General features: G+C 48.1%; 1 protein-coding gene across 1 annotated transcript in view; it reads right to left on the bottom strand.

Annotated features, from left to right (window-relative positions):
• The window catches only part of dnah7 (dynein, axonemal, heavy chain 7), a 614695-nt gene that overhangs the window by 124536 nt on the left and 470000 nt on the right, over positions 1 to 20159 (bottom strand). The window contains exon 51 of the mRNA XM_078551851.1: positions 1045 to 1171. Within this exon, the coding sequence (XP_078407977.1) occupies positions 1045 to 1171 (127 nt within the window). The remainder of the gene's footprint in view (positions 1 to 1044; positions 1172 to 20159) is intronic.

The raw sequence follows: 20159 nt of genomic DNA, 5'->3' as shown, positions 1-20159 counted from the left end.
AGCAGAGAAGGAAATCCTGCACTCTGGATTCCACTACCTCATGGGAGGTTCTGCACCATGTGCCCAAAGATTTGTGGGTCGAGAATCAACCTGTTCAATCACTGATGACCCATGGCAACTCTTTCGAGTTATCAACAGTCACAGATTGCAACTCTTTTCGAGTACAATCACAGTTCTTGGTTTCCCGGAGTGGGACATGAACCCACAACCCTCTGATTCAAAGGCGAGGGTGCTATGAACTGAGCCATGGCAGAAACTCACAAGCCTCAGTAGATGTTATCATTGAATTGAGGGACAGCCAATGAGGATTGCACTTTTATATTACTTGTAAATTTATACTGGTCTATTAGATTGGTCTATTAGATCAAGCTGCTTCATTCTGAGTCACATGATCTTAATGATGAGACAGAGCAGCAGCAGAGAAGGAAATCCTGCACTCTGGTTTCTACTGCCTCATGGGATGTCCTGCACCATGTGCCTAAAGGTCTGTGGGTCAAGAATCGACCTATTTAGTCAAATGGTGACCTATGGCAGAAACTCACAACCCTTAGTAGGCATCATCCTGGCACCATTCCCAACCTACTGAGGAAATTCCTGCATAGTCTGGCATAAATTAGTTGAATACAAATTTCCTTGGAAAAATTGAGCCATAATTACACTGAAAAATATCAGGCCTTAGCTATCCTATATTAATGCTGTTCCATTAAAGGAAGTGCATGATTCCCCCTTTAAGCATATTTCATTTATTACCTTTCACTTCATGCCAAAAAGAGTCATATGTTGGGATTTGAAATGACCATTATGGAGCTTCAAGGTAAATGTTTTACAGAAGTAATGCCATATTACAGGCAGGAATGAAAGCTTCCTTAAGACTACTGAGAAATAAAAGTCCTTTTCTTAACAGCTGTGTATATTTTTAAAAATCTTACAGGAATACTGATTTAAAAGAGAAAATTGTTATAATTGCCTTAAATTTTTCTTCAGAATGCTCATAAATATAACTTTCACATATAATAGGTTATTATTAAAAAGTAAAGGACTGACCTGTCCATCGTGCATTAATAGGTTTATAGTCAAGCAAAATGAAAACAGCAGCTTGTCCTTTTCAAAGAGCGATCGGCACACATTCACATATAATGAGTATGTAAAATACTTTTCTAGGATCTTCAACCTAAACGTGTTGAGAGACAAGTTAAATGTTAAAGCACGTACATTTAAAAACGCAATTACAAACCACTTAGATTGCTGTTATTCTCACAGGTTTTATGGTCAATTGCACATGAAAATTCAACAATTTCCATCAGTATGCATGTCAGTTCACATAAAATGCAGCAAAAGTTCCAAAGACATTCAAATTTTGCGGATTGATTTTATAATAGAGAAAATTCTGCTGCATTACATTTCCAGATACAAAGAATCCTTACAAATGTATCAAACAATGTTTCGCTGCAATTTTTTCTAATTTGTTCCTAATATTCAAGAGTGGAGAGTTTTCATTTTCATTGTGGACAATGACCCATTTCATCAAAAGGCATCGCATCTCTTGCAAAATTCAGATATCATTTTGATGAAAAAATATTTTCATTTAAAAATTTAGGTTGCCAAGTGATTGTTATTTCACAGGATAAAGAGAGATTTTAAACTTGCTGCCTGTTTAGGTGTGACAACTTTAACGATTTTTTCTAAGTTACTGTATTGACAGTTAAAAGTGACAATTTCATAAACTCAATTTGGGCCAGTCAAAAACTGGGAACGGGCAGCCTAATAAAACACATTAAAGTAGATTTCTTTTTGTAATGTTACTGGACACTAGTTGATGATGGCATCTTACAGAAAGCAAATGTAAATATGTCTCTCATTCCTACAACTGTCTCTCTAACTCTTACTTAATCTCTAAATATTTCTATGCAAGCCTATACCATTTGCTATTCACTCTTTCTGTATCATTGAATGACACTGAGACCCTAAAGCATGATTTGAGTGTCCATGGGCCGGAAAGCCCAGGGCAACCTCACCTTGGCCGCTTTGGAGAGTTCTGACTGAATTTTATGACCACCAGGCAGCTGGTGAGCTGCCGTTGGGCTCCCATCCTTTTAAGGGACAAGATCTTGTCTCTAACAGCACAATTGGAGGGCTGACAGCTCTTCTGTCTCAGCAGCACCACTGAGAGCTCTGGCCACTGGTGGGACTGCAGCCAGTCCAGTGAAGTGGCATGGATACTGCACTTGGACCAAGATAAGTGTTTGAGGGTCACAGGGGCCAGTGAGACAGGCCCTGGCAAAGGGGGCGGGAATTGGTTGGTGAGGGTGGGGAGGTGCGGGGTGCTAGCATGGTGTTGGCCATTGCTGATGGGGGCCCTCCACAGGACACAAAGTGCCCAGTTAGGAGGTTCCAACCCCCCTAAGCCTACAGGCAGACCACCAGGGTTCACTAGGCAGTTTCCCCAAGTGGCAAAGGACACCTCCCCTTCCCTGCAGCTGATAAAATGCCACTGGTAACAGGAGAGGCCTTAATTGACCACTCAAGTAGCACAATTGGCCTTGGGGCAAGAGGGCCATTTTCATGCCACTGCTGGTAAAATGCCATGGTGGCTGGAAGGTGATGGGCATGCCAGTCCCTGCCCTCCCTGCTGATTTTTTCACACCCCACCTCATCCCACACTGACTCCCAGCCCACTCCTTGAGGCTGCATAAAACCCAGCCCATGTGGGCACAGAGTTCGCCAAAGATGTATGGTGTACTCTTTTTGAAAATGCATGCAAGACCAAAAACCAATATGGCAATGCTTATTTAAAGCACTGCAAGTCAAGGAGAAGACCTAAGCCTCTGAGAAGGCAAAAATTATTGGAGGGATTTGTAAATTGGAAAATGCAGCTTTAGTGATTTCCAAAATTATTTTGTTTTATTATATTTTTTGATTTTCACTTTATACATTGGGATTGGTGAGTGGTATGCATGACTGAAAATATTCAAAGCTTTTGATTGATTGCTATTGGAGTGATTCATCTGTTGCTTTTTAAATGAATGAGTAATTTTATAAAGAGATCGTAACAATTTTTTGGAGATAATTGAAGTAATGCTTTCTGTATTTTTACAGAGGGGGCCTTTTAAAAAGATAAAATAGGACCAATCAGTATAAAGCACATAAAATACTTTTCCACATCCTAGGGAAACTGGTCACAAGCAAAAGGTGGAATAATATGAAGATGTATGTTTTAAATAATCAAACATTAATATTTCAGAGAGGAACAACAGTCAATTAGTTGTGTGGTAATATCAGGTAATCGTCTTTGTAGAGTTATCAAGGGATGGTCATGCTGGAAGTGAGAGCAATGATCCAACTGGCAGGAACAGACTTTGAGCTTTTCAAAAAGGTAAAATAGAAACTATTTTCTAATTTTCTCTCTACTCCCCTGAATATGGACACTTATTGATACTGCAAAACACGACTGCCTACAGACCTCTGGTAGCTTGGATAACTGGTTATCCTGCTCTTGACACTTGATGGTGACAGTCAGCAGGATGTTTGACAATGGACATAACCAACTTTGGGCCTGTGTTCCAAAATAATCATTTTGTAGCAGGGTTTGATGAACAGACAGTCCTGATACCTCCCCCATCCTGGGGATACTAATGATAATGTAGTTTCCCCAGTGCTGACCTGGCTCAGATCTGCTAACTCAGCACAAACCATGAACATAGGAACATTGAATTTAGGAACAGGAGGAGGCCATTCGGTCCTTCAAACCTACTTTGATAAGATCATGGCAGATCCAGTTGTGGTCTCAATTCCACTTTCCTGTCTGCCCATATATAACCCTTGACTCCTTGTCTATCAAAAATCTATCTAATTCTGCCATGAATAAATTCAATGACCCAGCCTCCACTGCTCTCTGGGGAAGGGAATTCCACAGACTAACAACCCTCTGAGAGAAATAAATTCTCCTCATCTTTGTCTTAAAAGGGATATCTCTTATTCTTAACCTGTGTCCCCTAGTTCAGAAATATAATGAGATATGAAGATATGAATTAGGAGCAGGAGTAGGCCACTCGGCCCCTCAAGTCTGCTCTGCCATTCAATAAGATTATGAATGTTCTGATTTTAACCTCAACTCCACATTCCTGCCTTACCAGATAACCTTTCACCCCCTTGCTTTTCAAAAATCTATCTACCTCTGCCTTAAAAATATTCAAAGACTCTGCCTCCACTGCCTTTTGAGGAAGAGAATTCCAAAGACTCATAAACCTCTTAGAGAAAATGTTTTTCCTTGTCGCTGTCTTAAATCGGTGACCCCCCGCCTTATTTTTGAACAGTGACCCTGGTTACATCCTCCTGGTATCTACCCTATCAAGTCCCCTCAGGGTCTTATATGTTTCAATAAAATCACATCTCATTCCTCCAAGCCCAAATTGGTATCGGCCCGACCTCTTCAGCCTTTCTTCATAAGATGAGACCTTCATCCCAGAAATAAGTTCAGTAAACCTTCTCTGTACTGCTACTAATGCAATTATATATTTTTTCAAATAAAGAGACCAAAACTGTACACAGTACTCCAAATCAATTAAAATTTCAGGCCCAGTTTCTGTTTGATTCGATTTATAATATGGCACATTTACACATTAAGTCATGAGGGCATCTGTTTTGCTTTTTCATAAGATGTTGCTTTAAGTAAGGCTTCTTTTATTAAGCCTCACTCTGAATGAGAAATGCCAGGCCAGAATTTTCCAGCCCTATTGGCACCAGGTGTCACTGCGAGCGGGGGACACACAATATGACGAGAAGGCTGAAATTCGGATTTACGCCATTGAAAAACCAGTTTGCGATGGTGCGCTCCAACTGTCAATGGCAGGCCTTGTTTGCCACTACCACACATCGGGAACATCGTTCCAATACATTTGCATCTAATTATAAGCCCTGTGTGCTGGAGTCATCCCCCCACGTCAAATTTACTGCCCACGTCGGCGTGACTTCAGAACGTCGTGCTTCACGACTGCTTTTAAAAGGCATGTCCCTGGCGACCTGAACTTCAATGGGAGCTCGGAGGTGAGGGCACACAGCCTTGTGCAGTGCTCACAAGCATCGCCCATAGGACATCAAGAGGTGTCACGCATTTGTGGGGGGAACAGGCAAGTCACTTTTTCCCTCCTATTTTCAGTGTGGTGCCGGGACAAGGTATTCAGTGCAGGTCAGGCCAGGGGGTTGGGGGAGGTGGGGCAGGGGGGGTGGTGGTGGGGGGGAGTGGGTGGGTGCGGGGGGTTGGTTGGGGAGAAATGGGGGCAAGGCAAGCACAAACGGAAGTACTCAAGCACATGCTGGAGGAGTGGGTGGAGGGCAGGGCAGCACAGACTGAAGGAAATACTCAAACACATGGGAGAGCAGGGTGTGGTGGGGCGGTGGTGGTGGTGAGACTGTTCAGCTGTAGCCCCATCGGCATGCTTGGAATCAGGCCTCTGAAGCTTTTCTGCCCACTCAAACAATGCAAAAACATGAAAGTGACACCAGATGCTCCAGAGCTTTTCACCCCTGAGGCGCAGACAGCAAATTAATGTGCGATTAGGGGGCTGCAGAGCAATTCGCCGAATAGGCAAGTTGTACAATCTACTTGCGAAAGGTGGCCATGGCGCAGTCACTGGTGGAGGTGACTGCGCTCCAGCCCCTTTCAATGTCTATATTAAGGTTTCGACCAGTATCCATTATGGTTCAATGTAACAGTGCAGCCTTGCGATGCAGGTTAGGAGAATGCCTGCAGCTGGGAGCACAGCATGCAGTCCAATGGCCAAAGCTGCGGCCAATCGGTCAAGTGGAGTGGGGCAGAGGTGGGTGGGATTTCAGACTGCCAATGAGTGCATGACACACTGGCCATCCAATTGTTGGCCAGCACTCTCCTGAATGCATGAAGGGCCTTAACCAAGACTTAACCAAGAGAGGTTCTTAGGACATTTTTTTCTATTCATTCATGGGATGTGGGCTTTGCTGGCTGGGCCAGCATTTATTGGAGGAGGTTGAGGTGCATCATCCATTCGGCCCTTCTGGCTGAAGAGTGTAGCAAAAGCTTCAGCCTAATATTTTGCACTGATTGCTGGGATCTCCCAACATTGAGATGGGGATATTTGTGGAGCCTCCTCCAGTGAGTTCTTTAATTGTCCACCACCATTCATAACTGGATGTGACAGGACTGCAGAGCTTAGATCTGATCCATTGGTTGTGGGATCGCTTAGTTCTGTATATCACTTGCTCGGCTTATGTTATTTGGCACACAAGTAGTCCTGTGTAATAGTTTCACCAGGTTGACACCTCATTTTTAGGTATGTCTGGTGCTGCTCCTGGCATGGCCTCCTGCACTTTTCATTGAAACAGGATTAAACCCTTGATGGTGGGGGTATGCTGGGCACAGATTGTGTTTGAGTACAATTCTGTTGCTGCTGATGGCCTACAGCGCTTCATGGATGCCCAGTCTTGAGTTGCTAGATCTGTTGGAAATCTATCCCATTTTGCACGGTGGTAGTGCCACACAACATGATGGAGGGTATCCTCAGTGCGAAGGCGGGACCTTGCCTCCACAATGACTGTGCGGTGGTCACTCCTGCCAATACTGTCATGTTTTTCCCTCTTGTTGATTCCCTCACCACCTACCGCAAACCCAGTCTAGCAGCTATGTCCTTTAGGACTTGGCCAGCTCAGTCAGTAGTGGCGCTACCGAGCCACTCTTGGTGATGGACATTGTAGTCCCCCATCCAGAGTACATTCTGCGCCCTTGCCACCCTCAGCATTTCCTCTAAGTGGTGTTTAATATGGAGGAGCACTGATTCATCAGCTGAGGGAGGGCAGTACATGATAATCAGCAGGAGGTTTCCTTGCCCATGTTTGATGCCATGAGATTTCATGGGAACCACAGTCGATGTTGTAGACTCCCAGGGCAACTCCCTCCTGACTGCATACCACTGTGCCGCCACCTTTGCTGGGTCTGTCCTGCCTGTGAGACAGGACATACCCAGGGACGGTGATGGTGGTGTCTGGGACATTATCTGTTAAGATATGAATCCATGAGGATGACTATGTTAGGCTGTTCCTTAACTAGACTGTGAGACAGCTCTCCCAATTTTGGCACAAGCCCCCAGATGTTAGTAAGGAGGACTGTGCAGGGTCAACAGCGCTGAGTTTGCCATTGTTGTTTCCAGTGCCTAGGTCAATGCCGGATGTTCTGCCCGGTTTAATTCCTTTTTTGTGACTTTGTGACAGTTTGATACAACTGAGTGGCTTGCTAGGCCATTTCAGAGGCCATTTAAGAGTCAACCACGTTGCTGTGGTCTGGACTCACATGTAGGCCAGACCAGGTAAGGGCAGCAGACTTCCTTCCCTGAAGGACATTAGTGAACCAGATGGGTTTTTACAACAATCAACAATGGTTTCATGGTCATCATTAGACTTTTAATTCCAGATTTTAATTAAATTCAAATTCCACCATCTTTGTGGTGGAACCAGTGAAGAGTTTCTCTGCCTCAGAAGGTATTGGAGGCAGGGTCATTGAATATTTTTAAGGCAGAGGTAGATAGATTCTTGTTAGGTAAGGGAATTAAAGGTTATTGGGGTTAGGTGGGAAAGTGGAAATCAAAACACAAGAAGATCAGCCACGATCTTATTGAATGGTGGTGCAGGTTCGAGGGGTCGAATGGTCTACTCCTGTTCCTTATGTTCTTATATCTGCCATGGCAGGATTTGAACCCCAATTCCCAGAGCATTACCCTGGGTCTCTGGATTACTAGTCCAGCGACAATATCATTACGCCATTTCCTCCCCACTGCTAACCTATACGTTTCTCTTTTTGAGGAAGGAGGACAACATCAGGATCATGGAGTCTGATGATTTAGTGGTATGCCCCATAGCTTACAGAGACCAGGGAAGAAGAAGAAGAAGAAAACGGTGGAGGCAGCAGGCTCGGCAAAGGGAGGAGCACCTTCCTCAAGCTGAAGGAGTGGCAGGGTCTGCTGCGCACGCAGCTGAAGCTCCACAATGAGCCATTGCTTGTAGGTGCCTCGCTAGACCCAGGGTCTATAGCCGGTGCCTGTCATTCCTGTAGATGACCGGGAACCAGTGTCACTGAACACTGCACATGTCTATGGAACTGTTTGGTCACATATGCCACCTGCTGCAGAATTTGTGACCGTGAAAGTGACCGCGGCACTCATTGTTTACACCAGTGGCTCCTTCCAGGGCTCCACAGATGATCTGTGCAAGATCCCACAAGCCTCCATGCACAAGTCTATCCAGGAGGTCACGGATGCCATCTTCACGAAGGCGCACAACTTTGTGTATTTCGTCTGGGATCAGGAAAGCCAGGAAGCAAGAGCACTGGGATTTGCGCAGATCTCTGGTTTTCCACAGGTCCAAGGTGCCATCGACAGCACTCATGTGGTGCTTAGATCTCCATGACAATAAACAGTCAACTACATCAACAGCAAGGACTTCCACTTGCAGAATATTCAACTGCTGTGGGGCCACCACAAACACATCTACCAGGTCTGTGCATGCGTCCATGACTCCTACATCCTTAGCAGGTCTCAAATCCCTGACATCTTCCAGAGTCCAGAGAGGCTGCAAGGTTGGATCCTCGGGGACAAGAGCTACCCACAGAGGATACGAGCCTCAAACTGTAGCAGGGTGATGGTAAAACAAGACCCGTACTTTGGTGGAACAAACAATACGCATTTGAAAAGGAGGTTCCGGTGCCCCAACAGGCCAGTGGAGCACTGCAACACAGTCCCCAGAGGGTCACGCATCATTGTCGCTTGCTGTGTGCTGACAACCTGGTGCTGCAATGGGGGCAGGACCTGGCTGACAAAGAGATGGAGGAGCTGCATGTATCCTCCGAGGAGGAGGATGTCGAAGGGCATGACGATGGTCTTCGAAGGAGAGGATGACGATGATGAGGCCACCACACTGGCCAGATGAAGCAGGAGGTCCTCATACCGCAAGATTCATGGAGGACAATGACAAGATACAGTGAGGACAGTCCTGACATCCTCACCTTGCATCTGTGAACGTTTGATTCCTGTGTGGCTGATGGCAGCGCACGTACCCTCAGCGCTCAGGCTCATGTCATGGGGATGCAGCGGAGGCCCTAATAGTCGCTAGATTCCAGGAGGATGATGACAACATGCAGTGAGGATGCTCCACAGATCTTCGCATGGCCTCTGTGAATGTCTGACTCCTGTCTGGCTGAGAGCAGCTCACTTGTGCTCTGTGACCAGGGTCATATCATGGAGACGCAGCCGTGAAACTTTAAATGTACCTGATCCTTTGTCAGCTTTCAGCACCTGACCCCTTCAGGAGCACAGCATCATCGGTCACACATGCCGAAATGATGGGGGGCCAGCCCCACCTCAAAGGTGTTGAGAGCACACAGAATGACGGAACTCTGCCCACAACATTCTGGCAGCAATGGCAAGCACCATCAAGGTGCAGGCATCAGTAATGTATCCAGTGAGTGTGAAGCTGGACCATCACTTTGGTCTGAAGGTTAAACACTGCACAGGGAAGAGGCCCTGAACAGAGACACCTGCCTTTATCTTGTGCAGGAACCAAGGTTTCACATATGAGTGACCCAAACACTGCTCAGCAGAACAAGGAGCCATAGGCAAGGATACATTCTTGGGAGTTTATTTACAATAGTACAAGTACAACATTAAGAACAAGTGATTAACACCCGTGCCCAAGCTGTGCAACTACATCTTCTTAACCTTCCTAACCCTGTCGTTACGTCTTGTTTTTCCCCAGATGTCCATAGCAGAGGTGGAGGCAGCCTGCTGACTGCGACGCCGTGTCTGTGATGACCTTGGTGGGCGTCATCTGCAGGGCCGAGACCTGGAGGGCTCCGGCCTGCTTTAAGGGCCCTGCTTTGTGGCAGTGGCACCCTCATTGGCTTGTGGAGTTGGAGCTGTTGGGGTCACAGGTAGAGGGGATTTAGGTGGGCTGGATACTCCTGGAATCCCCTGGTTGGATGGCCCCGGGGGTACACCTGTTGATTCTCCTCCCTATGGGTGCCCCAGGCTCCTGGCTGATTTCTTGAGGAGAAGAGGAAGCTTGAGTGAGATCGAGCTGATCCACATCCCTCTCGCATTGACACTGTTGGAGGCAAACTATGGAATTAGCGATGGAGTTCAGCCCACACAGCAATGCAGGTGATATACTGGGCCAAGGTCTCCATGGTGACCACCATCCTACCAGTATTGACATCGGTGCGTTGACATGCTGGTGTTAACACCTCAGATTGAAGGCGGACGGACTCCTCCATCATGCCCTGCAATTTGAGGAATGCTGTGGACATCCCTTCCTGATGTTCCCGAGCTTGCCTTTGCAGCTCCAGCAGCTGGGGTGTGGCTGATTCCTGAGGCTCTTCATCTGACTCAGACTCAGCAGATTTCTGGCCTCCAGCAGTCATCCGAGTGCCAGAAGCTGGGAGGTCCCTGCCGCCATGTGCTGTGGATCAGATAGTGAGATATGCTCACCAGATTGTGACCCCAAGGCTACTCTAGAACTGGGTCCCACTGAGGTGTGTGTTGCTGCGCTGGTGGAGGGTGTGGGTGAGCGCTGCAATGGGTCTTCAATTAGGGTGTCATCAGATTCCTCTTCTGAAGTGTCTTTGGGGCTTGAGGCAAGCTCCTGGCTTGTGGACGCCCTCGGCTGCTTCCCAGATGTCAAGGAGAGATAATTAGTGCATGGCAGGGGGTTGTGGAACAGGGGAACTCACTCACACCAGGGTTGTCTGATGGATGTTGCACTGCTGGATCCTTGCTTGGTTGAGCACCACCAACTTCACCGTCAGCACAGGAACAGTCTAGATCATCGCCGGCCAGCTGGATGACTCTATTTCCAAAGTCCGTGAGGGGCTTGATGTCAGGCATCCCTCCACCAGTCTGCAACCTCTCCCTTTTGTTGTGTACCAGCTTGTCCTGCATGAAAAAGGCAGGGAGAGTTAAGCAGGACGCCTGCCAGGCCAGATGAGAAGGATGTCTGGCATGTGTGAGTGATGAGTGCTACCATGGATGGGATGTGGACATGAGCCCCAGGGCAGATAAGATATATATGAGAGAGTGAATGGTGATGTCCCTTGAACTGGCAGTGAGATAAGGCCCTGTGAATGTGTGATGGGTTTGTGAGTGTCTGAGTTGAGAGTAATGAGAGGAGTGAATTACCCTGGCAGAATGGAGATCATTCATCTTCTTGCGGCACTGCGTAGCCTTCCTCTTTCGCAGGCCGTTAGCACTGACCACCACTGCCACTGCCACCCATGCTGGATTAGTGACCTTGCTTGCTGGTCTTTGCCCACAGCAGGGGTAGAGGATTTCACGGCAGGCCTCTATGACATCCAGTAGGCATCCGAGGGAAGCGTTGCTAAATTTAGGGCAGCATGTTTCCTCCCTTTGGCAGCCTTGACTTTGCAGCACCTTCCAATCCCTTAGAGTGCTAGCTCTGCGCAGCGGTATCCTTTAAATATGACGCCTGGATGACTGATGGCCTGAGGTGACATCGGGGGCAAGCAGATCATCCAGCGATCCAGTGTGTTTTCCAGGAATGCATTATTAGTGAGGCGGGATGCACTGGGAATGCAATGAAACAGCATGAAAACCCGCCATTACGACCATCGGGTGAAACGTCCTTTTTGCCGCCCGCTACCGCACTTTGTGCAAATCTGGGACAAATCCGCCCCAGGTTAGGATCTGCTAATATAAAGCATTAACTGGCTTCAGCACATGATAACTATATTGCGCAACAGACTAACCCCTACAGTAAAATTTCTTTTTCTTTCCTCTTCAGTTCTCTGCCCAAAGTCAGGCCCAACTTACATAACCATGGGTAGTGCAAGGAGGCTTGTCCCAAATCCACCCCAGACAGAACAGGGATAAAAACCTATGCTGTCGGCACCAATTCCAATCCACGCCAACCATCCAACCAACTGGGACCCCAAGGAGTCCAAGCTTCTGTACCAACATACATTTTTACATTCCTGTTGTTGCCTGGAGATATGGATAGTGATGGTAGATGCTCCACTTTCTTTCTATCACATGGCTGACCAGGAATCTCTCCCACTCTTATTGTCATTGGCATATGTTGGAAGGATTGATACTCATCTGCTTGACTGCGTTAAGAATGCACTTTTCTTGGCTATCAAGTCCTGGAGTGCAACTTGAACTCGGAGCTTCTGACTCAAAGGCAGGGACTCTACCCACTGCGCCACAAGACCTCTTAATGTAAAACTAAAGAGGGAAAATGTGATAAACAAGAATAATAGGACAGCATCTGACAGGAGTAAAAGTAGTATTAAATTGTCCACCTGGAGATGGAGAAGTACATATCAAGAAAAGATTAGAAAGGACACTGAAGAGATTAAGGGAGAAATTTTCCCTTGCCTGTTTGCATCAGGTGTCATGACAGGCATGAGCAAACAATATGCCGGGAAGGCCACAAATTGGTTTCAGGCCGTTGTGAAACCAGTTTGCGATCATCCACTCTGTCCATCAATGGCGGACAGCCTTTCCTGCTGCTGGATGTCAGGAACTTCATTTTAAGACATTTGCATATCATTATAAGACCTGCTCGTCAGAATCATTTCCCCACACTGGATCATCTGGGACTGTATATAAGTGACGTGCACCTGGCGAGCTGCACTTCAATCAGGACTTCGAGGTTTGTTTGTCTAACTTTCTTCTGGCAGCACTCATGGTCATTAGCACCAGGCTTCACAGGCAGCACCACATCACTTTTAAGGGGGCTCACGGGCAGGTCTCTACCTATCAAACCAACAGTAACGTGGGGTGGCTTTTCAATGGCTGCAGGGTTAGGGTTTGCTTGGAAAAGGTGGAGGAGTGGCTTCAGGCAAGGGAAGAGGCTGCAGGGTGAGGGATGTACTAGAGAAGGGATGTATCCCAGAGGATGTGTGGAGGCAGATGTTGATCTATGCAAGCGGCCTCAAGATTCTAAGGGCTGAGGAGACAGTCTCCAGAGGAGATGAAGCCAGATGATGATGTGAGAGTTTGTGTGAGAGAGTGAGTGGTGATGTCCCTTGTGCTGGCAGTGAGTGAGATGCCTGTGAATGTGGGATGGCCTTGTAAGTGTCTGAGTTTAGAGTGATAAGATGGTTGCCTTACCCTGGCAACACAGGTGAGATCATTCATCTGCTTTCTGCACTGGATGACCGACCTCTTGTGTGCAGCATTGACTCTGACCACCTCTGGCACCGCCTCCCAAGCTGGAGTGGTGAGACTGATGGGCCTTCTGTGGCCAGAGCAAGGGTAGAAGATATTGCAGTCGGCCTCCACAGAATCCAGAAGGCTTCTCAGGGATGCAGGGGGGCTGCACTCTTCTTGGCTTTTGGGGCCATGTCGTTATCGGTGCCTTTCTGGGTTGCAAGCATTGAGAAGTGTGCACGCAGCTGCATTTTAAATATGGCACCCTGCGTGAAGAAGCGGTGAGAAAATGGTGTGGTGGGCAAATCAGAGGCTGCTCACCAGTGAGACAGCGTGTTTCCTGTGGCTGCATAATTAATGAGGCAGTAATGGGATGATATGGCGCAAAAAATCGGTACATCAATCACTATATCGGTGCTGCTTCATGCTCTAGTCTGGAGCGGTCAGAAAAACACCCTTTTTTCTGACCGCTACCACACTTAGTGAAAATCTGGGATGATTCCGCCCTAAGTCTGGGCCTTCTGGTGGTAGTCCACAATGCAGTAAATAACTTGAGAGAAATAATAAAGGGACCTTAAAAGGCAGAAATAGTTGATGTAAAGTTGTGTTCTCTAGCATACTTCCAGCATAGCTCTTCATTTCACCCACGACCAAGCCCTGTCCCCAAACTATGTGGGTGGATTCTAGGGGACAAAGGTTATCCTTTAAAGAGATGGCTACTCACCCCAAGTAACCCCAAGACTGAGCCACAAAGACGCTACATCTGGAGACAACTGCACATAAGGACCTCAATTGCGCAGGCCATCGGGCTTCTAAAGAAGTGGGAAAACTCAGCAAGTCTGGCAACATCTGTGCAGAGAGAAACAGAGTCCTCCCCCCGTTCAACAGATCCTTTCACCCGCCTCCAGTATTCCCTCTCTACCTGGACTCCTCCCTCTGGCGTTTTACCTGCTCACGATCTTTTCACTGAGAACTGTTGGTGTGACATCAGCCATCTTAATTTCTCTGCTCCTTTCACCCACTCCAACCCATCTCCTTCTGAACTTGCTGCCCTCCATTCCCTCAGATCAAACCCTGACGTTGTTATCAAACTTGCTGACAAGGGTGCTGCTGTTGTTGTCTGCCATACAGACCTCTACCTTGCAGAGGCTGAGCACCAACTCTCAGACACTTCTTCCTACCTCCTCCTGGACCATGACTCCACCACTGAACATCAAGCCATTGTTTCCAGGACTGTCACTGACCTCATCTCTAGAGATATTCCCTCCACAGCTTCCAACCTCTGCCTCCCAGCCCCACACAGTCCACTCCTACCTCCTTCCCAAAATCCATAAACAGGACTGTCCCGGTAGACCCATCATGTTAGCCTGTTCCTGCCCCACGGAACTCATTTCTTCCTATCTTGACTCCATTCTCTCTCCCCTTGTCCAGTCTCTTCCCACCTACATTTGTGATTCCTCTGATGCCCTATGTCATATCAACAATTTCCAGTTTTCTGGCCCTAACCACCTCTTCTTCACTATGGATGCCCAATCCCTCTACACCTCCATCCCCCACCAGGATGGCCTGAGGGCTCTCCGCTTCTTCTTTGAACAGAGGCCCTAACAATCCCTATTCACCACCACCTGGTTGAACTTGTTCTCTCACTGAACAATTTCTCCTTTAACATGTCTCACTTCCCCCCAAAAAAAGGTGCAGCTATGGGTAACCGCATGGGCCCCAGTTATGCCTGTCTTTTTCTGGGATTTGTGGAACATTCCTTGTTCCAATCCTACTCAGGCCCTCTCCCACAACTCTTCTTTCGGTACATCAATCACTATATCGGTGCTGCTTCATGCTCTAGTCTGGACCTGGAAACATTTATTGATTTTGCTTCCAATTTTCACCCCTCTCTCACCTTCACACAGTACACCTCCGACACTTTCCTTCCCTTCCTTGACCTCTCTGTCTCCATTTCTGGTGATAGGCTGTCACCAATATTCATTACAAACCACCAGCTCCCACAGCTACTTCAAGTACAGCTCCTCACACCCTACTTCCCGTAGGATTCCATCTCATGCTCTCAGTTCTTCTGCCTCCGTTGCATCTGTTTTGATGATGCCATCTTCCAAAAGGGCGCTTCTGACATGACTCCCTTTTTCCTTAACCGAGTTTCTTCTCCCACTGTGGTTGACAGGACCCTCAACCGTGTCTGACCCATCTCCCACACATCTGCCCTCACCCCTTCCCCTCCCTCCCAGAGCCATGATAGGGTCCCCCTTGTCCTCACTTTTCATTCCACCAGCCTCCGTGTTCAAAGGATCATCCTTCGCCATTTCCGCCAACTCCTGCATGATGCCACCACCAAACACACCTTCCCCTTAACCTCCCCCCACATCCCCTTCAGCATTCCGTAGGGACTGTTCCCTCTGGGACACCCTGGTCTACTCCTCCATCACCCCAACTCCTCACCCCTACCCATGGCACCTTGCCATGCAATCGCAGAAGGTGCAACACCTGTCCCTTTACCTCCTCCCGGTCCAAAGCTCCAAACACTCCCCTCAGGTGAAGCAGCACTTCACTTGCACCTCCTTCAATTTGGTCTACTACATTCGCTGCTCCCAATGCGGTCTCCTCTATATTGGGGAGTCTAAACGCAGACTGGGTGACAACTTTGCAGAACACCTTTGGTCAGTCCGCAAACATGACCCAGACCTTCCTGTAGCTTGCCATTTCAACACACCATCTTGCTCTCATGCCCACATGTCTGTCCTTGGCCTGCTGCAATGTTCCAGTGAAGCCCAACGCAAACTGGAGGAACCGCACCTCATCTTCCAATTCGGCACTTAACAGCCTTCCCGACTTAACATTGAGTTCAACAACTTCAGACCATGAACTCTCTCCTCCATCTTGACCCTTTTTTAAATCCAATTTTTATTTTTTACAATTTATTTATTTATTTTTTAATTTATTTGTTCAATTTTTTAATCCTTTATCCCCAACCTCCCACTCCCCCCGCCCCCCAACATGACCATCTGTCACTTATTTCTATGTTGTGCTTTCACACAGCACTGACCCTTGTTCTGTTATTAACACCTTCTGCTATCTTACCTTTCTGCCACCATCAGCACCTTCTTTACTCTTTGCCACTACCACCAACGCTCCCTTTGTCTTGTGTCCAAGACAGCTTTGTCAATCTCTCCTTAGCCGACACCTATCCCTGACCCTCTATCTTGCTACACCTGCTCCACCCCTCTTAAACAGTATAAAATTCATCACATTTCTACTTCTATTTAGCTCTGAAGAAGAATCTTATGGACTCGACACATTAACTCTGTTTCTCTCTCCACAGATGCTGCCAGACCTGCTGAGCTTTTCCAGCATTTTCTGTTTGTATTTCAGATTTCCAGCACCCGCAGTATTTTGCTTTTATTCTAAAGATGTGGTTCTGGTATCTGGGCTGGTTAGGTGACTCCCTGCAGGTACTGCTGTGAGGGTTTCATGCATGAGGCCCTGGAACAATACAACTCATTGGAGGAACAGGAGGAGCAGGACATGGAACAGGAAGAGGAGGAGGATGGTGTGGATACAGAGGTGCCCCAGCTACAAAGGGAGCTGGCCAGGCCATTGCAGGACTTGAGGTTCTCGTGAGGATGCCATCAACATCAGGGATCATCTGATCCAGGCACTTATCAACTGAGCCCAGGACAGCATGGTCTGCAATTCTGTCTGTGTGAGTATTTCCATTAAAGACAATGTGTTGAATAGATCCACTCTTAACACCAATGAAGGATGTACATCTATCCAGAGGTTTCACTATGCCCATTCAAGGAACCTTGTTCCCTTTCATCACTTCTTCCCTATTTTCCAGTCTCAGCAGTAAGGAATGAAAGCTCACATGTCTGTTGTCATGTGTCAATATTTACATAGGGTTGAAAAAGTGAAAAAGTGCAATTTACAGGTGAGGCAAACTCAACAAACCACTCAGTATTTTGCCTGATGTGGTGGTCACTTCTAAGCAGTTCTCCCTTCATGACCTTGGATGAGACAGAGGCAGCCTGCTTGCTTGTCTCTGCTTACGGCTAAGGTGGGCCAAGCAGTCGGCCTCATCACAGACCTCCAAAACTGCTGCACCAGTGCTATTGCAGGGGCCTGTGCCTCTGTCACTGGGCCCTGCTGCAAAGATGGTCCCTCAGTCAGAGGGCGCAAGGTCAATGATGATGATGATGCCACAAGGCATGGAACTCTCATCCGCCTTGGTAACTGCCTCAGCCCTTGGCTGGCTCTCCAATGACTGGAGGGGGCCACCAATTGGAGTGCAACTGACATCCATTCCAAACATCTCTGCTTCACTGACTGGTCCATGCTACAGAGTGTGAAATGAATTCTGTGAATGCTAGTACGCAGTTCCAGCATACATTCCGAATGCTCCTATATGGCTCCTTCAGGTTGGCTGTTGTCTTAAAGGAGCAGCTTATGTGTTCAATGCGCTGAACCAAGGTAGTGCATCGGAGGTGAATGGAATCCTCCATTCTCAGCCTTTGATCCGCACTGCCTCAGGAACTCTGATGTGTGGGAGCACATCTGCTGCTGCTGGTCTAAGCAGAGTCTCTTTTCTTGTGCTCCTGAGGTTCTGCATCTGTGCCCTGCTGCATGGCTGTGTTTGTCCTCCATCTTTCAAGGGGGACTGCCCACAACTGCCTCTTCCTCTCTCACCTCTTCCTGCTTACTTGTGACGTGTTCATAACCCATTGCCACTCTATCAAAATGCCCACAAGGACCCACCAAAATGAATGTATCTGAGTTGGTACAGGCTGCACTTGTAAGATGGGTACTTTCTCCATTGACTCTACTGGCACGCTTGCTTTGGTGCAGACACAGAAACTGTCCTTCCCCCACAATATCTGAACCTGTGAGAGACACAAGATAAGATCATGACAGCTACCCTTGATGAGTAGAAGCCTCTGCAGCACTGAGGATTCTCAATGGAGCTGTTCTTGGCATGCTGCTGGATGGGGTGGAATTCTATTTATTCATTCATGGATGTGGGTGTGGTGAGGACCGTAAGTAAGTCAAGGTAAGAAAACGAGGGGCCTTAAAGGCAGTGTCAGTATTGTCCGAATATGTGTCCATCTCAAGCTGTTAGCTAGCAGAGCCCTCAAAAGGCCTAGAGTTCACCTACAACTTTCAATTAACCCCGTTGAGAGTGATCTTGGACATTAAGCAGAATCGTCCCAGATTTGCACTAAGTGCGATGGCAGGCGTGAAAAGCAATGTTTTACCCGCCAGCCGCAATGGCGTGTTTCGCACCGCATCATCCACTTTCCAGCGCGTCCCACCTCATTAGTAATGCATTCACAGCAAACACATCGGATCACTGGCAGGCAGGCTCGGATTTGTCCACCATGCTGTGACCTCAGCACTCCCTCATTCCAGCAGCCATATTTAAAGCGCAGAAGAGTGCAGCCTACTTCATGTCTACAGACCAGGGCTGCACCTGGCGACAGGTGGCCCCGAAAGCAAAGGTGATGGCAGCTCTCAAAGTTAGTGATGCCTCTCTGAGGCGCCACAAACTCCTCTGCCCCTGCTCCGGTCACAGGAGGTCCACCATGTCACCAAACCAATGGCAGCGGTGGTCAGCGCCATCAGAGCACAGAGGAGGTCAGCCATCCAGTGCAGAAAGAGGATGAATGATCTCATCCGTTCCGCCATGGTAAGTCAACCGCCTCACCATTCTCAATACACTCCCAAACCCACCACTCATCCATAGGGATCTCACGCCTCAAGGGACAACACCACTAACTCTCACACACACCCTCACATCTCCATCAGGCTCATATTCGCTGGAGCTCATGTCCTCACCCCGTCCATGACTCTGCTCACCACACAAACATTCCATGCATCCTTATCATTTGCCATGGCATGAATCCTGCTCACACTCTCTCCATCTGTTTTCATGCAGGAGAAGCTGGCTCACAACAGGAGGGAGAGGTCCCAGACAGGGGATGGAGTGGCCAACATTAGGCCCCTCACTCACTTTGAGGAGCGTGCCATCACACTGACTGGTGAGGACTTGGGCCCTGCCTGTGGCAACGATGAGGTCGGCAGCCAACACCCACGTGAGATCCTGCACCAGATCATCCCTCTCTCAACGCAATTGTGAGTGCTCTCTCTCTCCTGCTTTTGACTCTGCTGCCATGCACTAGTTATCTCTACTTAGGTTCACAGGGAGCTCTGCCAAGCAACCGATGCCCTCAACCAGCCAATCCCTCAGCTCCATCAAGGTCCTCGCCTCCAGCAAAGAGGACACCTCCTCCATTGAAGAGCTGGAAATAAGCAACCTGGAAGACCCATCACAGCGCTTACCCACACCCTCCACCAGCACAGAGACACACACCTCAGTGGAACCTAGAGCTCAGGTTCACAATCTGGTGGTCACCGCACGGACACGTGTCCACAGCAGGAGGAGGCCAGTTCAACTGAGCTCCCCGGCACTCGGAGGACTGCTGGGGAAGAGGCATCTGTGAGGTCAGAATCAGATGACGAGCCTCTGGACTCAGCCTTCCAACTCTTCTTGGAGAGTCAGCAGAAGGCAGGGAAACATTGCAGAGTTCTTGAAAGCCCTCAACAGAGTGGCACACGAGTCGGAGGGGTGCATCCGCCTGCTCTCTGAAATGGTGCCCACATGTATGCACATGGAGATCTCCATGGGAAAGATGGCGGATGCAATGTAGACCGTGGTTCAGCAGAACACAGAGATGCACATAGATCTGCACTCCATTGCGGCGCCATGGGTTAGTTCCTGCAGTAGCAATACAAGGGGGAAATGGGGCACCTCGACCTCCCTCCAGGTGCACCTTACCCTCAAGGAGTCAGGTCGGGGCCCTTGGGCACCCGAAGGGAGGAGGAGCGGCAACTGAACACCCCGGGTAATCCACTTAGGAGCCTCAGAGGTTGTCCGCTCCCTCCAAGTCCCCTTTGCCTGTGACCCCCCTC

This window comes from Cetorhinus maximus, chromosome 11, assembly GCF_964194155.1.
Source record: "Cetorhinus maximus chromosome 11, sCetMax3.hap1.1, whole genome shotgun sequence".
Classification (NCBI taxonomy): Eukaryota; Metazoa; Chordata; class Chondrichthyes; order Lamniformes; family Cetorhinidae; genus Cetorhinus; species Cetorhinus maximus.
The sequence above is the reverse complement of the archived record's forward strand: the minus strand, read 5'-3'. Positions and strand labels throughout refer to the sequence as shown.